At 42.9% G+C, this 26,058-nt stretch overlaps 1 protein-coding gene across 6 annotated transcripts in view; it reads left to right on the top strand.

The window, feature by feature from the left end:
- The window catches only part of NRF1 (nuclear respiratory factor 1), a 139,621-nt gene that overhangs the window by 57,314 nt on the left and 56,249 nt on the right, over positions 1-26,058 (top strand). For 4 of the 6 annotated variants that reach the window (XM_030216052.1, XM_030216050.1, XM_030216051.1 and 1 more), the window contains exons 8-9: positions 2,126-2,227; positions 23,868-23,984. In XM_030216052.1, coding sequence (XP_030071912.1) covers positions 2,126-2,227; positions 23,868-23,984 — 219 coding nt within the window. The remainder of the gene's footprint in view (positions 1-2,125; positions 2,228-23,867; positions 23,985-26,058) is intronic. The other 2 variants (XM_030216053.1, XM_030216055.1) reach the window with 2 other exon arrangements.

Here is a 26,058-nt window from a genome sequence, read left to right as displayed (position 1 = left end):
TCTGTGCCAGAGCTGGTGGTTGGGAGGCGGGGTTGGTGGTTGGGAGGCGGGCATAGGGCTGGCCAAACTTATACGGTCTGTGCACTGAAGAGGACAGTACAAATAAAAAAGTAGCACATATGAATTTATCTTCTTGGGCAGACTGGATGGACCGTGCAGGTCTTTTTCTGCCGTCATCTACTATGTTTACTATGAAACACCTCCCCCTACAATAGTTAAAGTACACCTGAAATAAATATGTAAATTTTATAAAAGCCTCTTTCCTGTGTCTAAGTCATAGAAATAACTTCATAGAGGGTAAGTGTATAAAGCATTTTCCACTTGTAAAGCACATTTTATACACGGGATATGGTTCTTATAAAATGATGTGGGTGCATATGCATGGATCACAAAAGCATTTGTACTTTTAGATGTTCCTGTTGGCATAATCGTTTTTTTTTTTTTGGGTGTGGGGGGGGGGAGTTCTAGAGTATTTCTGCATTATTGGGGAATGGTATAGAAACCTGGTGTTGCCTTTCTAAAATAGGAACACTTTATAAAAATTTTGTAAGCACCCTGTTATAATAAATACAAACACACACATACACAATGTCTGGAAAAACCGGGACCCCCAGCGATTTTCCACATAACCCAAAAAGTCCTACTGCAGCTGAAACGTCTGCCTGAAATTCGAGACATTTCTGAGTGCTTTATTTTTCAACAGGATGGATCTCCAGCACATAGTGCTCTCGAAACAGTTGAGCTCTTAATTAATGGAACCTCAGAATTCATTGAGTCAACAGCTCAGTGGCGTGGAAGACTTTGTGAATGTGTCAAGGTTGAAGGAGGACACTTGAACACATTATGAATTAACTAAGAAAAAAAAAAGCCATTATACTAATGTATTTTCAAAGGTCACACTACATTTTTTAAACAATTGCAAAGTATTTTTGAAACTGTGTAAGGGGGTCCTGATTTTTCCAGACACTGTGTATATATGTATATACTAGCCGTTAAGCCCGTAAAAACGGGCGAGTATTTCAGCCCTCCTCTCTCCCCTGGCCTCACCCCGTCCACTGATTCTTCCCCCCCCCCCCCCCCCCCAATATCCAGCGACCCTCCTCTTTCCCTTGGCCTCCCGCCCTCCCCCCATATCCAGCAACCCTCCTCTGTGCCCTGCTCTCACCCCAAGTCCAGCAACCATGGCCTCTCCCCCCTGCCCTCCCCCCATGTCCAGCTACCCTCATCGCCGCCGCTCCCTCCCCCCTCCGTGCCGGTCCCCCTGCACTGACCAAACAGCACCTCTCACCTCTGTGTGAAAGCGCTACAGGCAGCAGCAGATCGCTCTGCTGCTGCCTGCAGCACTTCCACACGGAGGTGAGAGGCGCTGTCAGGTCAGTGCAGGGGGCCCGATAAGGAGGGGGGCGGGAGTGGCGGCGGAGAAGAGGGGAGGTTTGTTTCGCGCGATGTTCCTTTCCAGGCAGCGGCGGCGTCCGACAATTCAACTCTGTTTCCCTCTCTTTTTCGCCCTCTTACGTCATGACGTCTTGACGCGAGGGCGGGACAGAGAGGGAAGTCTGTACTGCGCATTTTCAAGTGAGTACGTTCACTTGCCATTTATATGTTTGATACCCACCCACCCTATTATATGTGAGTGTGAATATATACATATGTACTCTTGCTTTACTGTCCTCATCCCTACTGTTTGTAATAATTTACCCTTGGATATTTTGAAGACACTCTGTTTTACTTTCCAGCAGCTATAATATGATATACTGACCTTCCCCCCCCCCCCCTCCCCCGTATACAAAGCCTTGCTAGTGGCAGCTGGTGCTGTAATGCCAACACAGCCCATTCACTTTGAATGAGCTGTGTTGACATTGCCATGCAGCTTTGTAAACGGGGGTGCGATTGGTTACCTGATGTCGTTTTAGCACTTTTTTTTTTTTTCCTTTAAATTTAATTTGTAACCTAGGCCGGGGTTGCTGTTTGTAAACTGCTTCTACAAATTTCTTTGGTTAGCGGTATATCAAATAAAAATGATACTTGATATCTCTTGTATGAATGTGGCGTATGTTGAAATTGGATGTTTCCCTTTGGTCTTGTTTTTCCTCTCTTATAACCTATTTGGCTTTTATTTTTTCAGGTTGGCACAGGTGCAACAGTCGCCACGCTCGCCGATGCCTCGGAACTGCCTACCACAGTCACTGTTGCGCAAGTCAATTATTCCACTGTAAGTGACGGGGAGGTAAGCAAGTGGGGCATGCTAGTCATGACTCATATTTCCTGTGTGTGATTGCATGGCAGGGTCAGAGGCGTGCGCAAATTAGTATGCGTGCAGCTACTGTGAGCACTGTATGAGGCTCTTAGGTTGGAGTATGTGTGTGTGTGTGTGTGTGTGTAACCTGTGCTCTGGGGCTATGTATATGGGTGTAACGCAGTATGTATACACTAGTGGAACCTTGCCCATTTCCTCAACAATGAAACGGGCCCTAGGAAGGCTGTCATGCAAGTTTTTTTTTTTTTTTTTTTCTCTCTCTCTCTCCCCTGCCCTCCCCTCCATGTCCAGCAATTCTTCCCTCCCCTCGCCTCCATGTCCAGCGATTCTTATCTTCCCTGCCCTCCCATCCGTGTCCTGCGAGTCTCTCCTCTACTGTCCTCCCATCCATGTCCATCAATTCTCCTCTGCCCTGACCTGCCCTTCCTTCCTCCCTCCCCTCGATGTCCCGGGATTCTCTCCTCCCCTCGATTTGTACCTGACCGTTCTCTGGCTGGCTGGCGCTGGCTTCCGTTCGTAACGTCCCTCCTGACGTCAGCTCGCCTCCAGCGTTCCCTTCCCTCTCACTGTTCCGCCCTCTGACGTCATTATGTCTTGACGTGAGGGCGGGACAGTGAGGGGGAATGGAACGCTGGAGGCTGGCTGACGTCAGGAGATATTACAAACCCAGGCAGCCAGACATGGAACTTTGGAGGTGCAAATTATTATATAGGATGTGTATGTTTGCAACTTTGTGCTTTATATGCCTGTGATTAGTTTGTGGTATATTATGTATGCTCTAAGGGGCCCTTTTACTAAAGGGTTGGTGTGCGGAAAAGGTTTGTCACGCGCCAATCCGGAATTACTGCCAGGCTACCATAGCAGCCCTGCAGCAATTCTACCCCCCAGTGTGCACCATTTCTGGCACTACAGAAATTTATTTCTGTATTTTTACCATTGGGGTTACCTGGCAGTATTCCTGCCGGGTTAGTGCGGGAGCCCTTTGGGTAAGTGCTCCCTCCTCCCCTGAAATGGCCACGTGGCAAGTACAAACTTAGCGCACGGCCATTTCTTTTTTCGGCCTTTTTATCCTCTGCAGTGAAAGGGGCTTCGGCCCGTGGCAAAAAACACGCGCTTCTACTAGCGCTGGGCCCATTTTACTGTAGCTTGGTAAAAGGGGCCCCTAAGTTTGCAATTCCTGTAACTGTCAGCATGGCATCAGGATCATCAAGACCATCTCAGTCGTCTTTTCCACTCGCATTTATTACCATCTGCAAGCTGCAGTGCTCACACAGTGCTCACATTCCAGGGTCAGATATTTGCCTTGGCAGGGCTGGTCTTACTGTTGAATGACTTGTGTTTTCTGCATGTTGCCTCTGCTTGTCTGCCTTGCTTTTTGAGCTCTCTTATGCAAATGAGTCCCACAGTAAATCTCTGTAGATGGTCCCACATCCTCCATAGGTGTAGCCTCGGTGATACAGTGGAAAACCAACCAGGGTATTCCAGGATCAAACATTAAAAGAAAATAAACATTTGTATTTAGACACTTTTAAAGCACGTTTTGTCTTTAAATTTCAGAGGAAAATACTACTACTACTACTACTTAACATTTCTAGAGTGCTACTAGGGTTACGCAGCGCTGTACAATTTAACAAAGAGAGACAGTCCCTGCTCAAAGAGCTTACAATCTGGGCCTAGAGTAGAATAGCTACACTTAACTGCAAATCCCCAATACTATAGAATTGATTAGATATTAGGGAAGGAAGGGGAAACAATTTTGCTTTCATTTCTGGTTTCGTGACTGCATCCAGATGGTATTGGGTTGCAGGCAGTGCACCAGAAATGCTGCTTTTCTTAATGCTAAAAAATTGTTACAGGTACATTTCTCTGTTAGACCCCCTTTTACTAAGGCGCGCTCACGTTTTTAGCACGCGCTAAAATTGGGCATGCTTTAAATGTTAGAACGCCAATGCATTCCTATGGGCATCTCTAACGTTTAGCGCATGGCCAATTTTAGCACGCGCTAAAAACGTGAGCACGCCTTGGTGAAATACCCCCTTAAAGAGTTATGTTAGAATGGGTATGGTTTAAAGTATTTATTTTATCTTTGAAGTACAAGCAGGATATGCCTTCCTTAGAAGTGTAGTTCAGGCTATATAGATATATAAGTAGGGTTCCCCAGGACCTAATAGTAATTAATGAATCCCCAAACTACCAAGTGTTTAATATTTCTGTAAGACCATCAGAGAGCAAACTACAAGATAAGCTGGTGTGGTGAACATTCAAATCCATTTCTTCATCAGTTCAGTGTTTCTGATTTACTTATGAAATAAGTTTGTACTCGCATTTATCTTAATAGTGCAATAGGAGTTCATTGTATCCTGTTGCACTATTAAGATAAGTTTATACTCGCATAAAAGTGGATACACAAAATGGCAAATAATTGTAATCATGCAGGATGTGTACACACAAGCTGAAATCAATGTTATCAACACATCATATTCTATTTTAACATACAAAAGAAATTTTTGGACTATCATAGGGTGGGAATCTCAGTATTGCAACTCCACTAAGATTAATTTCACTATGCATCGTCGTCAATCCTGGTTTTGATTTTACTTTTTTAATTAATATTGTAATATAGCGTCCATGAAACTCAAGCGCATAACTTATCTTAAAATAGGCCTCAGGGACCAAGCACTGATATGAATCATGTTTTGATAATCCTGCATCAGGGAAGGTGGTCGTCTTTCATTCTTTCCGAGTGTTCACTTCTGAATTGAATGGCTGCTTCAGGGAACATAACATTCAAAGGTATAGCTGGAAAACTAGGCAACAAAACCTAGGAAAGGGTTCAAATCCGGTCAGAGTATAAATGTTACGTAAAACCAGGGCAATCACTTCCTCAACCAGAATAATTATAACAGACTTCAAAATCCGTCTCCAGATAACAAAAAATAGACTTTAAAAGGTAGAGAAAGCATCACTTCGGCAGTCAATTATTGTATGTTGTAGTTTTTACAAGCCTTTTGATTTGCATTAGATAATTATCCTCATTGCTGTCTTTGTGCCTCCGCCCTTAAAAGTGAGTGATATCATCTCACCGAGTCCAAATTGGAGAAAGTGTACAGAAAGCCCTAAAAGCTTTCTAGACCAGTACACCAGATGTACACATCTACACTTCTTCCCTTGGTTCATTAATCTCATCCCATGGCTTTTCCTACCATCTCTATGCTGATGACTCCCAAATCTACCTTTCTACCCCTGATATCTCACCTTGCATCCAAACCAAAGTTTCAGCGTGCATGTCTGACATTGCTGCCTGGATGTCTCAACGCCACCTGAAATTAAATATGACCAAAACCGAGCTTCTCATTTTCCATCCCAAACCCACCTCCCCGCTCCCCCCGTTTTCTATTTCTGTTGATGGCTCTCTCATTCTCCCTGTCTCCTCAGCTCGAAACCTTGGGGTCATCTTTGACTCTTCTCTCTCCTTCTCTGCTCATATCCAGCAGATTGCCAAGACCTGTCGTTTCTTTCTTTACAATGAGTGTCTTCCTGAACAAGGTCTTTATTGACAGTAGCAGAAATGACCCGACACGTGACGTGTTTCGGCCGTGAGGCCTGCGTCAGGGGTCTATAAAATAATATAATATACAAAGACATGCATAAAAATACAATTATAATTAAAAACATGAATAAAAACTTGAACATCCATATACAATTTCTTGTACAAATTTAGACAAATAAAACATCAGAATGAAAGATGCAAAGTATATATAATAAAAAAAATATATAATAAAAAATATATGATAAAAATATAAGAGTATATGACTTTAAAAGAATAAAGAATATTGAATTATGTAAAGATATGAAATTATACCACATAGAGATAATGAGGACAAGGCATGGAATAAAATACACAACATAATAAAGTATAAATATAGAGGACATACCTAGTATTATCTGTAGAAAAAAGTACCTTGTAGATCAGATGAAAACCCTCATCCACACCCTTATCACCTCTCATTTAGACTACTGCAATCTGCTTCTTGCTGGCCTCCCACTTAGTCACCTCTCCCCTCTCCAGTCGGTTCAAAACTCTGCTGCCCGTCTCATCTTCCGCCAGGGTCGCTTTACTCACACTACCCCTCTCCTCAAGACCCTTCACTGGCTCCCTATCCGTTTTCGCATCCTGTTCAAACTTCTTCTACTAACCTATAAATGTACTCACTCTGCTGCTCCCCAGTATCTCTCCACACTCGTCCTTCCCTACACCCCTTCCCGTGCACTCCGCTCCATGGATAAATCCTTCTTATCTGTTCCCTTCTCCACTACTGCCAACTCCAGACTTCGCGCCTTCTGTCTCGCTGCACCCTACGCCTGGAATAAACTTCCTGAGCCCCTATGTCTTGCCCCATTCTTGGCCACCTTTAAATCTAGACTGAAAGCCCACCTCTTTAACATTGCTTTTGACTCGTAACCACTTGTAACCACTCGCCTCCACCTACCCTCCTCTCTTCCTTCCCGTTCACATTAATTGATTTGATTTGCTTACTTTATTTATTTTTTGTCTATTAGATTGTAAGCTCTTTGAGCAGGGACTGTCTTTCTTCTATGTTTGTGCAGCGCCGCGTACGCCTTGTAGCGCTATAGAAATGCTAAATAGTAGTAGTAGTAGTATGTGTGTAGAACTTCACACATTATTGTTGTCTTGCTGAGCTACTTCTATTTCATATTTTCCTGTAGATTTGATTTGTCATCTCTGACTTTTCTATCATAGAGGTGTGTGTTTGTTTGTTTGTTTATTTATTTATTAATTTTTAAATTTTATGCCAGGCCGCTTGTTTCACTTTTCTTCCTTCTTAGAAATCCGTTTGTTAGAGTTTGCTGTTGTTTTTAATGTTTACCTAGGATTTTGGTACAGCTATTGGTTAGAAGTTTTCCCATCAAAACCATTTGATTTTGTATCATTTGTTTTCTTCCCTTACCCCAGAACCAGAAGGCTTCCCATGGCTATGAAAAATGTTGGTGGTGTGACATGACAGTGTCAGTCCCTAGCATTCACACATTTTACCTAGTGTGTCCAGGGCCTCAACATGATATACCTATTTGTGTCCCCTGGGGTCTTCATGACTGTTACGAGCAAATGGAAAATTTCTTTGGCTCATCTAAGTCTAGTCAAGCTGCACTGACTTCTTCCCCTCCCCTTCCCTCCCCTCCATGGGTCCTGAAGCTGTATCAGGTGCTCGGGTTTCATTATCATTGAGGAAACATCATTTCCTCTCATGGTCGAACATTGATAGAGTCCGCACAAAAAAAAAATGGGAAAAAACTGCTATTTGTATGCAAAGCAAAAGTAAACAAGTTGGGGTGGACCAAAAATGAACCTCCAGCAAACCAAAGAGTAGATAATAAAGTCTTTACTGGAAAAGCACCAAACAAGGACTATTTTTTTTTTTGCTCTATCCCTACTTCTGTTTGGTCTTTCTGAGCATTGATAGAGGTCATCAGGACATGCCATTGTTAAATTCTCTCCTGCTATATGTGAAATATTCCTCCAAAGAGAGTTCACCCACCACCTCAATCTTGTCATCACCAACAGAGGCCTTGCCAAAACTTGAGCGGTGTTATGACTGGACCTAGCCAGTATTCTAGGGTCCATTCTGGTGAACCTTTCTGTTGAAAGAAGGCTAAGGTTTTATGTAAACTGTTAGCCCTCATAACCTCAGACATTGGGTTCGCAATGTAATATGGGCCAGAGAGAGGCAATGTCTATTGGAAAACCCACTGAGAGTATCATGGTGAAACTTTCATCATCGGGAACTTTGTAAGGAACTCTCCTCCCTCTTTGAATCAATGCAGTCAAATCTGTTCCACCATGGAGAGGAAAGAGGGCAGGGATTTTATTCCAAAAATTTCTGATCCCAAAGGGAACAGCGGGATGCTTAGACCTAAAGGTAAATGCCTCATAAAAGAAAAGTACCAGATGGTTTCCCCAGGCATATTGATCCGTTTCCTTCTAAAAGGAGAGTGGCCGTGCCCTCTGGATATAAAAACAGTGCATATACTCGCAAAGAGAGGTATCCAAGAGGAAATTTTTCAGATTTGTAATAGGAAAACACCACGCCAGTCGCATATTGCTCTATGCAAGGGTTCCCCAGACTCTGTCATCAAAGGCTACAATCCTTTCAAGTTGTCAAGATGTCTCGTGCTGAATATTCATAAGATCTATTTGCGTACAGTGGAGGGAATGAATGCAATTAGTTGTTGATTGTAGAGATTCTGAAAACCAGACGTTTACAGAATGGTTAGCAGTTGTGGTGCAAACTGGGGGGTGCATGAGTTTCCCTATTTGGACAATTGGCTGGTCAAGAGCACATCTGGAAAACGAGCTATACTGTCAGTGAACACAGTCATCCATGTGTTGAATAATTACCTGAAAACTCACTTCAGACTGTGATCCCAATTGGAATTTAAAAGCCCTTCTTGCACAAGAAAGCATCACCACCTTGGTATCCATCATGGAAGAATAAAAAGATTTGGTAGGTGTCAGCAGACCATGTTGAGGTTGTGGTTGGCCTTGGGGCTTCAGCAGTACATGTAAGTGTCTTGGCATGTTTCAATATGAGAACACAGGAACCTGTAGTAGAAGGAATCTGAAGCAAACCTAAAAGAGCAACAAACCAAAAAAAGTGCAAGGAGTCTTCAAGAATGGGGGCATCAACTTAGTGTTTTATTGATCAGACCCTGTAATGGTCCATGTTTCGGAGAAACCGCCTGCATCAGGGGTCGTGTAAAGGTCACAAAATCCAAAGGTATCAGACAATTCATGGTAAATACCAGATTTATTACTTAGAAAAGATTTCGAGAAATAGTACAGGTGCAAAGAGGAGAGTTACAAAAAAAAACCTCTGGCGCGGGTAGACGCCCTGAGGCAAGAGGTCTCCAGAAGATAGATCCCGGGTTCAGAGATCCCCTGGAGGGGGGCTCCAAGTGAAGGAATTCTGCTTAAGTATTGACTGGGAATCAGTACCTGTTGGGCAGTCCTAGGGAATCAAGGAATGCCCTAGCTCAGAGGTTTGCATGAGAAGGAACAGAAGTTTACAAAGGCAGAGGAGTGCCTTCATATTTTGTCAGTGTTATTGGGTTGGCTGACCAGGGTTGGAACGAGTCTATGATGGGGGAATGGACTCTATTGCTTTCATTATTTTCTACCAATAAAGTTTCCTTTGATATTTGGCCTGCAAACTCCCTCTGTCTGTGAAATCCTATAGCCAACTGCCAGTCACACACATCTGTTACAAGTGAGCAATGTTGCCATATTTTTCTTTTCACTGGCTATTCTAGGAGGCCACCCTAAGATTAATTGAGCCTCTTTCCCAGGACGTTACATTTGTATGCCTTTGAGATCTTTCCTATGATTCCACTGGATTTAGAAAACGGAAACTTGAGACTGTTTTCTGTTTATAGAAAAGGTGAATCCTGTCAGGATTGCAACAAGTAAAAGAAAAAGAAGTAACCCATACAACGCTGAGGAAGTATTGAGAAGGGCCTCGTAAGTTTCAGTAACAGTAAAGCCAATATTAGAAGGCCCTGGAGTTTTTGAAGAATTTCTAGTCGTTGCAGCAGGGCAGTTTTGTTGAATATTTTATGGCCCAACTATATTTGAAAGGAAATTGGATCGCGGATCCTTTTCCAATTGAAAATGTTACTGTTAAATGAGTATTATTGCAGTTTGTTCACAGTGTTTCCTATGGTTTTTTTAAACACCTGGGAATGGAAATGTTTTTTGAGAGTGAAGTAAATTCTGTCCATTGGGATGAGGTATCTTGGCCATGTGGTCTTTGCAAAAGCCTTTTCTAACATCGTAACTAAGCCTGTAGGATCAGTTAGTCCCAGTTAGCATGAGGTAATTTTATTCTCGTTACATTGGCTGTTCCCAACGATACAAGAGAGTAGCAGGGAGCAATTTCAACACTACAAAATGCTAACTTAAAAGTAACATGGTCAGTATTGAAAAGCATTTTATTTAGGATACTTTAGGGATGATAATTTCCTCAATTCTTTCCACCCAAAATATTCATTTCTCAACAACTGTGTTGCACATTACTGATATGGAATGTGAAGCCAATGAGCTATGTTGTGTGACATGTCGCATTGCTGTGTATAGGGGCATTGCAGAGTAGCTTATCGAGATGTTTATGTGTCGATAGCTATAGTTACTGTAGTGTACTGTCAAAATATTGGCTGCTAAGCCGCATTCCCGACAATGGCATTAAGTTTGGACTGTCACATTGCAGGAATCAAATAACTTACTGTGGGTTGTATTAAAGTTACTCTTCATTTATTTCTTCCTTGCTCTTAGCTTCAGTCATGGAGCCATCCTGTGTAACGTTTAGAACATATCCCTTTTTTATTCCTTCCAGAGTATGAATTACTACTACTACTATAAATCATTTCTATAGCGCTACCAGTCGTACGCAGCGCTTCACAATTGAACGTGAAGAAAAGACAGTCCCTGCTCAAAAGAGCTTACAATCTAAATCAGGACTGACTTGACAGGACCAATAAGGATAAGGGTAGAAGGACACATAGGAATGATTCTAAATGGAATGTTGCTACTATTGGAGATTCTAGATGGAATGTTAATGTTGCTATTCCGCTAGCAGCATTCCATGTAGAAGCCTGCCCTTGCAGATCAGCAACACGGCCGCGCAGGCTTCTGTATCTGTGAGTCTGACGTCCTGCACGTACGTCAGGACGTCAGACTCGCAGAAACAGAAGCCTGCGCGGCCGCGTTGCTGATCTGCAAGGGCAGGCTTCTACTACTATAAATCATTTCTATAGCGCTACCAGTCGTACGCAGCGCTTCACAATTGAACGTGAAGAAAAGACAGTCCCTGCTCAAAAGAGCTTACAATCTAAATCAGGACTGACAGACAGGTCCAATAAGGATAAGGGTAGAAGGACACATAGGAATGATTCTAAATGGAATGTTACTACTATTGGAGATTCTAGATGGAATGTTAATGTTGCTATTCCGCTAGCAGCATTCCATGTAGAAGCCTGCCCTTGCAGATCAGCAACACGGCCGCGCAGGCTTCTGTTTCTGTGAGTATGACGTCCTGCACGTCAGACTCTACGTGCAGGACGTCAGACTCACAGAAACAGAAGCCTGCGCGGCCGTGTTGCTGATCTGCAAGGGCAGGCTTCTACTACTACTACAAATCATTTCTACAGCGCTACCAGTCGTACGGAGCGCTTCACAATTGAACATGAAGAAAAGACAGTCCCTGCTCAAAAGAGCTTACAATCTAAATCAGGACTGACTGACAGGACCAATAAGGATAAGGGTAGAAGGACACATAGGAATGATTCTAAATGGAATGTTGCTACTATTGGAGATTCTACATGGAATGTTAATGTTGCTATTCCGCTAGCAGCATTCCATGTAGAAGCCTGCCCTTGCAGATCAGCAACACGGCCGCGCAGGCTTCTGTATCTGTGAGTCTGACGTCCTGCACGTACGTCAGGACGTCAGACTCACAGAAACAGAAGCCTGCGCGGCCGCGTTGCTGATCTGCAAGGGCAGGCTTCTACTACTACTATAAATCATTTCTATAGTGCTACCAGTCGTACGCAGTGCTTCACAATTGAACATGAAGAAAAGACAGTCCCTGCTCAAAAGAGCTTACAGTCTAAATCAGGACAGACAGGACAAATAAGGGATAAGGTTAAGACAGACAGAATGACACATAGGGAAAGGGACTATTGAAGAGAGGAAGACAAGATAAAGGTTACGAGCAAGTGACAAGTTAGGAGTCAAAAGCAGCATCAAATGTTATTGTGTGGTTTTTGTTCTTTTAATATCATGTGAGTAATACCTTTTACTTTCAATTAGGTTTTGTTTGTTTCTTGATATACACTTTTTCTGTGGTACAGGCAAAGCAGTTATTTATTCTTGTATTCCTTTAAGTTGAAGGACGACTTCTTCGGTGTCCACAGTGCAATGGATTCCGTTAATAGAACTTAGCAAGCCTGATCAATCCTGTTATTTCAGTTTGCATGTCTTTGGTGCAGGGCAGAGGATGATACTAGAAAAAAAAAGTGATCAAACCTGATTAGTCAGCCGTGCCCTCTTAGCTGGGGTTCACTTTTTTTTTTTTTGTTACATTTGTACCCCGTGCTTTCCCACTCATGGCAGGCTCAATGCGGCTTACATGGGGCAATGGAGGGTTAAGTGACTTGCCCAGAGTCACAAGGAGCTGCCTGTGCCTGAAGTGGGAATCGAACTCAGTTCCTCAGTTCCCCAGGACCAAAGTCCACCACCCTAACCACTAGGCCACTCCTCCACTGTTGCTACTATTTGAGATTCTACATGGAATGTTGCTATTCCACTAGCCCAAACAAAAAAACAGCACCACGGGCCTTTAAAATGGAACAAAGTTCTTTAATGAATGAGCCTTGACCCGACACGGGCCGTGTTTCGGTGACTAGCACCTGCGTCAGGGGTCACAGTGATGACGTGGAAAACTTGGGGAATAACTCGAATATTTTCATCTACAATATTCCTTACCCCACGTCTCATGTAGTAAAAGCTACAAAGCACCAAGGCACTTTCAGAAAGTGAAAGTGCCTTGGTGCTTTGTAGCTTTTACTACATGAGACGTGGGGTAAGGAATATTGTAGATGAAAATATTCGAGTTATTCCCCAAGTTTTCCACGTCATCACTGTGACCCCTGACGCAGGTGCTAGTCACCGAAACACGGCCCGTGTCGGGTCAAGGCTCATTCATTAAAGAACTTTGTTCCATTTTAAAGGCCCGTGGTGCTGTTTTTTTGTTTGGACTTTAGTTTGTACTTTGTTCCCTCTCTTTTGCTATTCCACTAGCAACATTCCATGTAGAAGTCGGCCCTTGCAGATCACCAATGTGGCCGCGCAGGCTTCTGCTTCTGTGAGTCTGACATCCTGCACATACGTGCAGGAAGGCAGACTCACAGAAACAGAAGCCTGCGCAGCCTTCTACATGGAATGTTGCCAGTGGAATAGCAACATTCAATGTAGAATCTCCAATAGTATCTATTTTATTTTTGTTATATTTGTACCCCGCGCTTTCCCACTCATGGCAGGCTCAATGCGGCTTACATGGGGCAATGGAGGGTTAAGTGACTTGCCTGTGCCTGAAGTGGGAATCGAACTCAATTCCTCAGTTCCCCAGGACCAAAGTCCTCCACTAGGCCACTTCTCCACTGTTGCTACTATTTGAGATTCTACATGGAATGTTGCTATTCCACTAGCAACATTCCATGTAGAAGGCGGCCCTTGCAGATCACCAATGTGGCCTCGCAGAAGCCTGGCAAGCCTTCTACATGGAATGTTGCTAGTGGAATAGCAACATTCCATGTGGAATCTCCAATAGTATCTATTTTATTTTTGTTACATTTGTACCCTGCGCTTTCCCACTCATGGCAGGCTCAATGCGGCTTACATGGGGCAATGGAGGGTTAAGTGACTTGCCCAGAGTCACAAGGAGCTGCCTGTGCCTGAAGTGGGAATCGAACTCAGTTCCCCTTTGAGTGAGACATCTGGCAAACATTCCCATTTTCTACTTTACAACCATGCATCCTTTTCAGCCTTATGAAATAGCTCCACATTTGAACAGGATTGACAAGAAATCTGAAATTTAAAATAAAACATGAAAAGAAATAAAGAAAATAGGGTTAAGACATTCTTTTCAACTTTTTTGTCAATTTTTTACAATGTATTGTAAGCCACACTGAGCCCGCAAATAGGTGAGAAAATGTGGGATACAAATGCAAATAAATAAATAAATATAAATGTTTCTAGGAGTCACTGCTGCATTTAAAACTGTAATTTGGGTACAAAGGGACAGTATGTCTGCACGTTTTAACAACATTTGAGCCGTTATCTCTCTTTATCAGAGAGGCTGATGGGGGGGGGGGAGGGTCGGTTCTGAGAATGATGGTCCCCAAACCTTTCCATTGAGGACCTTCTTTTGAGCTATCAGAATCTCTTGACCCATGACAAAATGAGATGACACAAAACATCAAATAAAATATGGTGCTTTTTACAACTTGAGAACTGAAAAAGTGACACTGAATCTCCAAATGCTTTGCATTTTATACTTTTCTCGCTGGAGTGACAGTCTGACTTTTATGTCCAGGACTAGTGCAGTGGAATAGACCTACTGTTTAGGGACCCTTGCCTCTGACTGACAGAAAGAGAACTGAATAGGTAAACAAAAATACTGAAAAATATAGGATACTTTGGGAGTTGTGATGTTTTTTTATTGATAAAGCAGTCATATTTATCACTTGTCTTTTTGTCTGTTGAGCTGCCTTTACGTGGAAGTTTGTAGGGTTTTCTACTATTCAGTATTTATTCATTTTAAGAGTTTTTCCTCCCCAAAATCGTTTTCCGTTCTCCTTTCTTTTCATCTTCACTTTGTTTCTGTGTTACTTATATATTTTAATCTACTAAGAAAACACAAAATTTGCATAGACGGTGATGTGCATAGGCTTTTTGTGCTCCGTCAATCCCTTCTTCATGTAGTGCAAAAGAAAATATCACAGTCCCCAGGGCATCCTAACTAGAAATCCAGTTGGCCACTTGTCTTGTTTACTGCATTAATTAATTAATTAATTTTATAGCATTTATACCCTGCTGTTTCCCGCTCAATAGCAAGTTCAGTGCTGCTTACAAGTTGTGTTACAAAGTATCGTTACACACGTATGGTACAAGGATTCACATAGATGACACAAAGTATGGTACAAAGTACCAAGAGATGTTCAAGTTATAAAGAGTAGAACAATATGAAGAGATGTGAAGGAGAGGATTGGAGTGTAGGTAGTGCTGATGGTGAGGAATTAAGTTCAAGAATTAAGTTGGGTTGTTTGGGTAAGCTTGTTTGAAGAGGTAAGTTTTCAGCAGCTTTCGGAAGGGTAGGTGTTCATTGGTTGTTCTGATGTGACGGGGTATTGCGTTCCAGAGTTGGCTGCCTACAACGGAGAAGTTGGACGCATAGTAGGTTTTGTATTTGAGGCCTTTGCAGTTGGGAAGATGAAGATTGAGATACTTTCGTTAATTACAGTGGAACCTCTTATAGTGAATTTTCTTCTATTATTGAATTTGAATTTAGCTCATGCCTTTTTCAGTAATAGAGGTAGGGAGGGGCTGCAGATCGAGTGCATTTGTAGGTTAGGAGGAGAAGCTTGAACTGTATGCGGTACCTGATCGGAAGCCAGTGAAGTGATTTGAGGAGAGGGGAGATGTGAGTATATCGGTCCAGGCGGAAGATAAGACGTGCAGCAGAGTTCTAAACGAATTGAAGTGGGGATAGGTGGCAAAGTGGGAGGCCAGTGAGGAGTAGGTTGCAGTAGTTGAGGCGAGAGGTAATGAGAGAGTGGATGAGAGTTCGAGTGGTGTGCTCAGAGAGGAAAGGGCGAATTTTGCTAATGTTGTAAAGGAAGAAGCGACAGGTCTTGGCTATCTGCTGGATATGCGCAGAGAAGGAGAGGGAGGAGTCGAAGATGACTCCAAGGTTGCGGGCAGATGAGACGGGGACGACGAGGGTGTTGTCAACTGAGATAGAGAGTGGAGGGAGAGGAGAAGAGGGTTTGGGTGGGAAGACAATAAGCTCGGTCTTGGCCATGTTCAGCTTCAGGTGGCGGTTGGACATCCAGGCAGCAATGTCGGACAAGCAGGCCGATACTTTGGCCTGAGTTTCCGCAGTGATGTCAGGTGTGGAGAGGTAAAGCTGGGTGTCATCAGCATAAAGATGGTACTGGAAACCATGAGATGAGATTAGCGAGCCCAGGGAAGAGGTGTAGATTGAAAAAGAAGGGGTCCAAGTACAGATCCTTGAGGAACTCCAACAGAGAGCGGGATGGGGGTGGAGGAAGAGCCATGAGAGTGTACTCTGAAGGTGCGGTGGGAGAGATAAGAGGAGAACCAGGAGAGGACAGAGCCCTGGAACCCAAAAGAGGACAGTGTGGCAAGAAGTAAGGTGTGATTGACAGTGTCAAAAGCGGCAGATAGGTCGAGGAGGATGAGGATGGAGTAGTGACCTTTGGATTTGGTAAGGAACAGATCATTGCAGACTTTAGATAGTGCCGTTTCTGTCGAGGATGGCATGAGAGGAGAGAAAATCGAGGCAACGGCAGTGAACAGCGCGTTCAAGTATCTTGGAAAGGAAGAGTAGGAGGGAAATGGGGCGGTAGTTGGAGGGACAGGTAGGGTCAAGTGATGGTTTTTTGAGCAGAGGTGTGACTACAGCATGCTTGAAGGTGTCAGGGGACAGTTGCAGTGGAGAGAGAGAGGTTGAGGATATGACAGATGGGGGGGGGGGGGGTGACAGTAGGAGAGATGGTGTTAAGTAAGTTGGTGGGGATGGGATCCGAGGAACAGGTGGTGCATTTCGAGGAGGAAAGAAGATGGGCGGTTTCCTCTTCGGTGATCTCAGGAAAGGAGGAGAAGGAGGCATGGGTAGGTTGGTTGAGGGGAGTGGGCTATAGGGTGAGGAGGAGATGGTTTAGTGGTGAATTTGGTTGATCTTCTGCACCTTGCCGCGGACGTAGTCAGCCAGTGATTGAGGAGAGAGTGAGGGGGGGGGGCAGAGGGCACTTTGAGGAGGGAGTTAAGGGTAGCGAAGAGACGACAAGGGTTAGAGCTGAGGGAATTAGTCAATTGAGTGTAATAGTCCTGTTTGGCGAGGAATAGGGAGGACTGGAAGGAGGATAGCATGAATTTGTAGTGAATGAAATCAGTATGGGTGCAAGATTTCCTCCAGAGGCGTTCAGCCGATCGGGCGCAGGAGCGAAGGTTTCGGGTGCACGGGGTCAGCAAGGGCTGGGGATTAGTACGCCTAGTGGGACGGGAGATGGATGATGCAAGGGCATCCAGTGCAGAGGAGAGAGTGGCATTGTAAGTGGAGACAGCCTTGTCAACAGACTCGGAGGACAAGATGGAAGGGAGGAGATCAGAGATACTAGAGGATAAAGTGGGAGGGTCGACAGCCTGGAGATTTCTGGAAGGAGTGGTTAGTGTAGGGCGGGACTGAGGGGGAGGGTGATGAAGTGTGAAGGTGATCAGGTGATGGTCAGAGAGAGGAAGAGTTGAGGCGCAGAAATTGGAGGGTGAGCAGGTAGAGGAGAGGACGAAATCAAGACAGTGGCCAGATTGGTGAGTAGGGGTGGTGGAGCTCAACTGGAGGTTGAAGGAGGATGTTAGAATGAGGAACTGAGAAGGATGAGAAGCAGTGAGACTGCGGTAGGAGGAGGTTGAAAACTGCAGGAGGGTGAAAGTAGTAACTCAAGACATGGCACCACCTGGACAGCTGCAGGAACCAGCACTCGTTATTGTAATAAGACATACTTTTGAAGGCAATTTTCAAAGGCAACATGCATATATCGGGGAGTTGTGCCTCCTGAGGGTTGCATGGGAGTGAGTAGAGCATTTGAATGCATACTTTTGGATTTCCAAAACTGAGTGTGTAAGTGTTCATAGGACCTGCACAAATAGCAAGGATACATCTATGTGTGCACTTTCCTCAATCCTTTTCCAAAGGAAAATTCCTCCTTTTCAAAATTGATGTAAAGTTTTGTGAGTAAAAATTACGTGCATATGTGGTTTGTAAACTTAAAGGAGTAACTTTCAAAGTATGAGTCAAAACTATATCATTGTAGCCCGTCTGTCGTTAAGGGGGTGAGGATAGCTCCTGAGGCCCTACATAAAAGAGGGGAAAACTAGGAAAATGAGGACAGAGTAGTAACATTACCAGAACAGTAGAAATTAATGGGTTGATATTTAAAGTGATTTAATTGGGCAGTAGAGGGATTTACCTGGTTAGTGGTGATAAGACCTTCCTGTAGTAAAACCATGCTGATTCGGGTCCTGTGATCCATTTGATTCCAGAAACCTCTCAATCCTCTGCAAAATGACTTTTTGTAATGAAAAAATGAGGGCTTTACTGTAAATAAATTGCTGGTTACTGGTTATATTTCAGTATTGTGCATATCTGTAGAGGTTAGAAGGGATAATGGACCAGAAGAAATGGTAATTGCTATCCATAAAACATGTATGTTAATAATAATAAAAATAAATAGGAATAAATGAAACAGCAAAGGTCAGCAATCTCCCAGGCCTTTAATTGTAAGGATACAACTGGCTTGAATAAAGACAAGAAGCAACTAGTTATGGGGATATACGTGATCACAGGGGAGTCCTGATAGCGTGGAGGTTCTTCACCTTAGAAAAGAGACGGCTGAAGGGGGCATATGATTGAGGTCTACAGTATCCTGAGTGGTGTAGAACGGGTAAAATTGAATTGGTTTTTCATGCTTTCAAAAAGTACAAATACCAGGGGACATTCAATGAAATTACATGGAAATACTTTTAAAATAAATAGGAGGAAATATTTTTTTGCTCAAAGAATAGTTAAGCTCTGGAATTCGTTCCTGGAGGATGTGGTAACAGCAATGAATGTATCTGGGTTTAAAAAAAAAATTTGGGACAAGTTCCTGGAGGAAAAGTCTATAGTCTGCTATTGAGTGAGACAAACGTAGTGGAAGCCACTGCTTGCCCTGGGAATGGTAACATGGAATGTTGCTGCTAATTGGGTTTCTGCCAGGTACTTGTGACTTGGATTGGCCTCTGTTGGAAGCAGTATACTGGGCTAGATGGACCATTGGTGTGACCCACTATGGCTATTCATATGGGCTTGTCCCATTGTGTGTGTTTGGGGAAAATGCTTAGTAAATGGGACCTTAAATATTCATATCCAATAATTTGTCCTCCTAATACTGATTCTGTTAAAATAACATCCCCATAGAATGTCACATATTCTAAAATACCATAATTAATACATTTTAATACATTTCCGATATATAAACTCATCCCAAACCACTCAGCCTCTTCCTACTATAAGAAGCAAGAAATTCATCATTTAATAAAAAACTGATTTTCTTACCCAACGTTCCTTGCAAAAAATTCCCACTCTTTACAGGTTGGTTTGTTGGGACTTTCAAAGGAGCCACCCAAGGTGTAAATCACATTCGCCCCTTTGAAAGCAAACTTCCATACTCCATTGGCTATCCTTTCCTTTTATTGCCCTCCAAACAGTTCTGTTGTTAGGCTTATTGTGGTTTAGTCTCTCTACTTTATAACATAGGTTATTATTGGGCTTCTATTCCAAATTTAACTATCTTTGCTGGGGGAATCCCATGAATAAACTTTGCGAGGCTGGTACTAAAAGCAGCTAAGGGGGTAGTCCTTGATAAAGCCTACTAGACGAAACATGCATGTTGGACGCTTTAGAACCCCTGGTCCGACTTTCTGCTAAGATAAGTACTTGAAGGAGGATTTTTATAAATATTATTAAAATATATTTTTAAAAAGTGATGCAACTATTGCGATAGTAATCGCCAATGAAGAATCTGGTGCAAAGATGTATTTCCGACATTAAATAAAGATTGGAAATAGGCACCGCTGAGGCGAAAACGGGAAAAGGTATAAGGAATGTGTAATGTGAAGTTGATTTATGGATAAAGTCGAAGGTGTGTGATTATATTTAGGATCCTTATAAAAGATTGAAAGGCCAAATTTAACTATGTCGCACTATCACCAAGGTTTCTTGCCCAGCAAGTACAAAACAAAATTATACACATTCTAACCAACCTAGCTGAGGGATCAGTTTCAGTAAGCAACTCTTTTAGTTAATTGTAGAATGAGCAAGTCCTTTTTATGTATAACTTCAGCAAGTCTTTGACTGGCAAGACAGCCTGGAGGCAGTAACCCAGAGGAGCTTTCTGAGGTCTATAATGATGCTAAAGACCTCTGCCAAAAAGAAACAAACTAGAAATGTTGTTGCAATAAGTGTTAAAGAGAGGCATTAAAGTGTATACTTCAGAATGTGATATTTTGAAAGGTAATGTTTCTGAAAGTGGAGGAGTGGCTTAGTGGTTAGGGTGGTGGACTTTGGTCCTGGGGAACTGAGGAACTGAGTTTGATTCCCACTTCAGGGACAGGCAGCTCCTTGTGACTCTGGGCAAGTCACTTAACCCTCCATTGCCCCATGCAAGCCGCATTGAGCCTGTCATGAGTGGGAAAGCACAGGGTACAAAAATAAAATAGATACTATTGGACATTCTACATGGAATGTTGCTACTATTGGACATTCTACATGGAATGTTGCTACTATTGGAGATTCTACATGGAATGTTGCTATTCCACTAGCAACATTCCATGTAGAAGCCTGCACGGACTAGCACCATTCCATGTAGAAGCCTGCGTGGCCACATTGGTGATCTGCAAGGGCCGACTTCTACATGGAATGTTGCTAGTGGAATAGCAACATTCCATGTAGAATCTCAAATAGTAGCAACAGTGGAGGAGTGGCCTAGTGGTTAGGGTGGTGGACTTTGGTCCTGAGGAACTGAGTTCGATTCCCACTGCAGGCACAGGCAGCTCCTTGTGACTCTGGGCAAGTCACTTAACCCTCCATTGCCCCATGTAAGCCGCATTGAGCCTGCCATGAGTGGGAAAGCGCAGGGTACAAATGTAACAAAAATAAAATAGATACTATTGGAGATTCTACATGGAATGTTGCTACTATTGGAGATTCTACATGGAATGTGCTATTCCACTAGCAACATTCCATGTAGAATCCTGCGCGGCCACATTGGTGATCTGCAAGGGCCGACTTCTACATGGAATGTTGCTAGTGGAATAGCAACATTCCATGTAGAATCTCAAATAGTAGCAACAGTGGAGGAGTGGCCTAGTGGCTAGGGTGGTGGACTTTGGTCCTGAGGAACTGAGTTTGATTCCCACTTCAGGCACAGGCAGCTCCTTGTGACTCTGGGCAAGTCACTTAACCCTCCATTGCCCCATGTAAGCCGCATTGAGCCTGCCATGAGTGGGAAAGCGCGGGGTACAAATATAACAAGTATCAAGTATAACTTACAGGCAATTTTAAGCGTAAAACGAACACAATGCGTAACTGATATAAATGACTGTTTAAACTTCTATCCATAGTGAACATGTTTGGTCTTATTTTACAAATGTATTAAAGAGGAAATTGTTCTTTCTGTTTCTACTGAATTTCCTAATCCGATAGAATTAGGAAAAACACAGAACCTAGTGTATATCTAACATTAAAATTAGGACAGCTCTTGTATGACCGTATGGCTATGCACAATGAAGCAGTATTCAAAAGTCAGAAATTGTCCTAGTGTGAGCTCGGCACAGTTTTTATTATCCAAATCCCTTCTATGGGAAATGGAAGCCAGACAGTCAGAAACCATAGCGACCGTTATATTCCATGAAGCCTGCAATAACAAGAAATGAGTTTTGACGATCTTTAATTGTATTTGATGCTTTTGTTTGAATGCAGTCCTGAAACTAGAAGCTGGATAATTATTTCAAGCTAATACTCAGATTTCAGGTCATTAGAAAACATTGACTGAAATAATCTGGCCTAGATATCAGTGTATGGCTTACATATGCCTCTTTCCTAATCAGCTCCCTAGTGGAACTCCAGCTCTCTATGCATGAGTTACTTATACCTCACTATCCATCTCTTTGCCTTTCCGTTCCCTAATACGACTCCTAGGTATTCATGCATGAAATGTATCGCCTCTGTATCTTGCCTTTCCCTAGTTGTAAGGTTCTAGGTGGTATCTGTGCTATATGCCCACATTTAACCTTGTACTTACTTCCCTAGCGAAAAGGGGCCCTGCGGTGGCAGCTGCTTTTGCCACCCATTGAGGCCCTTTTCACCGCAGCAGGTAAAAAGGATGAAAAAAAGAAATGCCCAGGCGGTAAGATTTTACTTACTGTGTGGCCACGTGTGGGGGGGGGGGGGGGGGGGGAGCACTTACCGCCACCCGTTGAGGTGGTGGTAAGAGCTCCTGCGCTAACCCGGCGGTAACCGGGTACTGCGTGGCATTGCCCGATTACCGCTGGGTTAGCCCCTGCGGAAATATTTTTCTGATATTTCCGCTAGCGCTGGAAATGCCGTGCGCTGAGGGTGAAACTGGGCCGGCTGTAGCTCCAGATTGAGTAACTATTCATAGGTTACATATATGTTCTGTAAGATTATATTGGATGTACTTGCAGGGGATGTGTGGCTCCTTGTTACTGTACATATACCTCTTTACCTTTTTCTTCAACTTATTGATGGGTTACAACAACCAGTTTTTCTTCTGTAGTGGAGACATGTATATCTGAAATCGTTCTAGGGAAGGAAAACTGGTTGTTCTAACCATCAATACGTCGAGAAAAGGAAAGAGATATATGCAACACACACAGATACTGATTGACACGTAACCACAAATAGAAAGCTGCACAACCTTTTCAAGTTCACCCAATTTAACCCTAGAGAAGAGAAATACAAAGGGATATGATATGTAGTCCTTTTTAATTCTGAATTATCTCTTTTCTGTTGTCTCTCTGCAACTGGACATAGTTGATTAAGCACCTTATAATACAGAGGTTCTCAACCCAGGCTTTGGGACCCACCCAATCAGGTTTTCAGGATATGCACAAGATTGGTTTGCACAATGAGGTAGTGTATTAAAATGTATCTCATGCATATTTATTGTGGGTATCTTGAAATCCTGACTGGCTCGGTGTGTCCCAAGGACTGGGTTGAGAAGCCCTGTTATAATATTTTAAAGGGGAAAAATAATGGCATGAGGGAATTGAGGATAGGATTGGAGAAGCAAAAGGTTAGGTTAGTGATGGGGATATGACGGGCAAGATAGTGGTTTTGGATTGGAAAGATAAATAAAAAGCATTGAGATAGAGGGGTATTGTTAGCATACAAGGAAGGGTAGGGCAAATGTGGGTGAGATAATGTGTAGACCATGCATCATTTTGAGCAATCAGACTTAGTTTGTCAAGTTCCCTGGCTCCATGTTCTTAAATAGTTGAAGGGCTTATTTCCAAAACCCTCTAAGTCCAATTCAACTGATATGGACTTAGCAGGTTTTGGAATTAAGCCCTTCAATTAGTGGACATTATACCCTGGAACTAGAACCACAGAACCCCAAAATATCCTGTGAGCTGATCAGCACTTTGTACCAGAATGCTACACTGTAGTTACACTCCTGTTAAGACAAATGGTTTTATCTAGAATTGAGAAGCCATAACAGTGTGAAAATAATATATATATATGTAGGTATTTTATTTTCTGACCCTCATTACTAATTACCAAAATATTGGGACAAAATCAAGATTTTTTAAAAAAATTCGAATACTCCCAATAATCTGAATCCAAAGTAACAACTCTTCAGTATACCAACAGGGACAAATCTTGTATTGTAGGCATCGCATTTAAGTCTTTGCCTGTGGTGTGACAGAAGGGAGCATTTGTGAATATATTTTGTCATTTTATTGTTAAAAGGTTCAACCTTTTTACTCTAAAGTTCATGTTTTTAAATTTGTTTCCATGATGTCACACACTGAAAGCTTACTCTTAGATGGGAATTTCTGTACATTCAGAAAAGAGTATCTAATAGTCGGTCAAATCTGTACTGCTGATAATTTTACTACTAGTGATTTACCAGCATTAAAGTTTCCAACCGTTCTCTTTAATGTGCCAAACAGCTGGTTTTGAAGCAGTTGGAGTGCGAGGAGCAGATCGTGGGCAAGGCAACAATACCACTTGAGGACGCGGTCAAAAAAGAAAATACAGGGATATATTTCGAGCAAATATGTAGGCAGGTAATCCTTGCCTATGTTTTCTATATATGTATATAATACTTTCCTGTATATACATACACATCTTGTACGTACAACACAAAGTATTGTCCTCTCTGTTTTTCTTTATTTTTCCATCAAATCCATGGAAGAACTTGGGTGGGGGGGGGGGGATTATTATTAGAAAAGTTTGAAAATATATTTTAAACAAGTTACTAGGTCTACCATGAACTGTCTAACTCTGTGGCCATATATACGAGGCATTTGTCCTGTGGATACATAATGGGGAAAAATCTTGCCCTTTATTTGACCTATGGAAATTGAGGTCATCTTTAGTACCAATTTTTTTTCAGAATTTGTTTTAAATTCCTTATTTCAAAATTTTTGACTGTAAAATTATCCCTTATGAAAACTGCAACAAAAATATACCAACAAATCAAAAGCTAGGTACTAGCAGTCACCTAGCTGGTGACATCGCTCAAAAACAATGTGTCTGTCAGACAACTACCATGTTTCCCCGAATATAAGACACTGCCTTATATTAATTTTTGTGCCCAAAAAGGCGCTAGGTCTTATTTTCAGGGGATGTCTTAATATTTCGGGGAAACACGGTTGGCCCGCCCACCTTCCCTCCGTCGCTCCTGCAACTACCGGTAACCCCCCACCCGAGGTCGCCCCCCCCCCCACCCGAGATGGCGCTTCCACCCGAAGTCGCCGGACCCCAACCCCCTCTGTCGCTCCGAAACTAACCTGCACTTAAGCCTCCTTTCACTTTCCTTCCAGTTCGCAGGAGCAGCAGAGCAGGGCAGGCCTCTCCTTCCTTCCGAGCCCCACCCTCGCCTGACGTTACGTTACATCAGGCGAGGGCGGGACACGGAAGGAAGGAGTGGCCTGCCCTCCTACTGCTGCTGCTTGCTGCGAACTGGAAGGAAAGTGAAAGGAGGCTTAAGTGCAGGTTAGTTTCGGAGCGACAGAGGGGGTTGGGGTCCGGCGACTTCGGGTGGGGGCGCCATCTCGGGTGGGGGGGGACGACCTCGGGTGGGGGGTTAGTTTCAGAACGACGGAGGGGGGCCCGGCGATCTCAGGGGGGGGGGGACCCTACTTACCGGGAAAAACAAAACTTTGCTAGGCCTTACTTTCGGGGGAGGCCTTATATTTTCTAAGGGCACCAAAAACCTCGGTAGGTCTTATTTTATGGGGATGCCCTATTTTCGGGGAAACACGGTACTTGTTTTGACATAATAGTATAATTATTCACCTTCAAGACTCTGAGTCATCAAGGGTTTTTCCCATTTATGTGTCTGAGGGACTAATATTTGAGAAACTGGATTCTAAAATTTGGGATGTAGATTAACGATTGCATATCATTTCTTCAGCCTCCTCAAAATTTGGCCACTGTATAAACTCCAAATCCTACCCTACTATATTTTGTTTTAAAACAAGAATAAAGGACAGTCCCTATTATCTACCTTTAAAGTGCCATCCAGGGATTAAAATTGTTGAGTAAAAAAGAATAAGACGCCTGTTAGTGGCTGTTCAATTATTTCCACTCCATTGCCTGCTTGGTTTATTGCCTTGGTCACCTCTTTCTACATTATACAGTTATATGGATTCTGAGTCTTTTTCCTGAAAAGACATCAGTAGACAACATCATCTGATCGTATCAGCTTCTGAAAGAGTTCTTCTGCCTTTTTGTGGTCCACGGTAGTATCTCATCTCAGGAGGAGCCACGTGAATGGTTTGGTGGTACTTTATTTGGAGTATAGTACAGCCGCACTGTGTTGCCACCAATACCTTTCAGAGCAACCAGGCAATTTGTTACTGTAACAGAACAGATTAACGTTTGGTTCTACTGGGATGTACATAGGACCATTTCTGTAATATTTTATAAACCCATTTTTTTTTTGAGATGGAAAAGAATTTTATTGATGGATCAGAGAGGTAACATTTTAAGCAGAATAACTAGATTTGTTATCATTTAGGCATTCATATAGCATATCATCCTGTGATAATTTTATAAAATATTTTGTGTATGTAAACTATTCTTTACACATGGATATGGCTCTTATATAATTTTATAAGTATATACACTGAAAGG

This window comes from Microcaecilia unicolor, chromosome 10, assembly GCF_901765095.1.
Source record: "Microcaecilia unicolor chromosome 10, aMicUni1.1, whole genome shotgun sequence".
Lineage (NCBI taxonomy): Eukaryota > Metazoa > Chordata > Amphibia > Gymnophiona > Siphonopidae > Microcaecilia > Microcaecilia unicolor.
The sequence above is the reverse complement of the archived record's forward strand: the minus strand, read 5'-3'. Positions and strand labels throughout refer to the sequence as shown.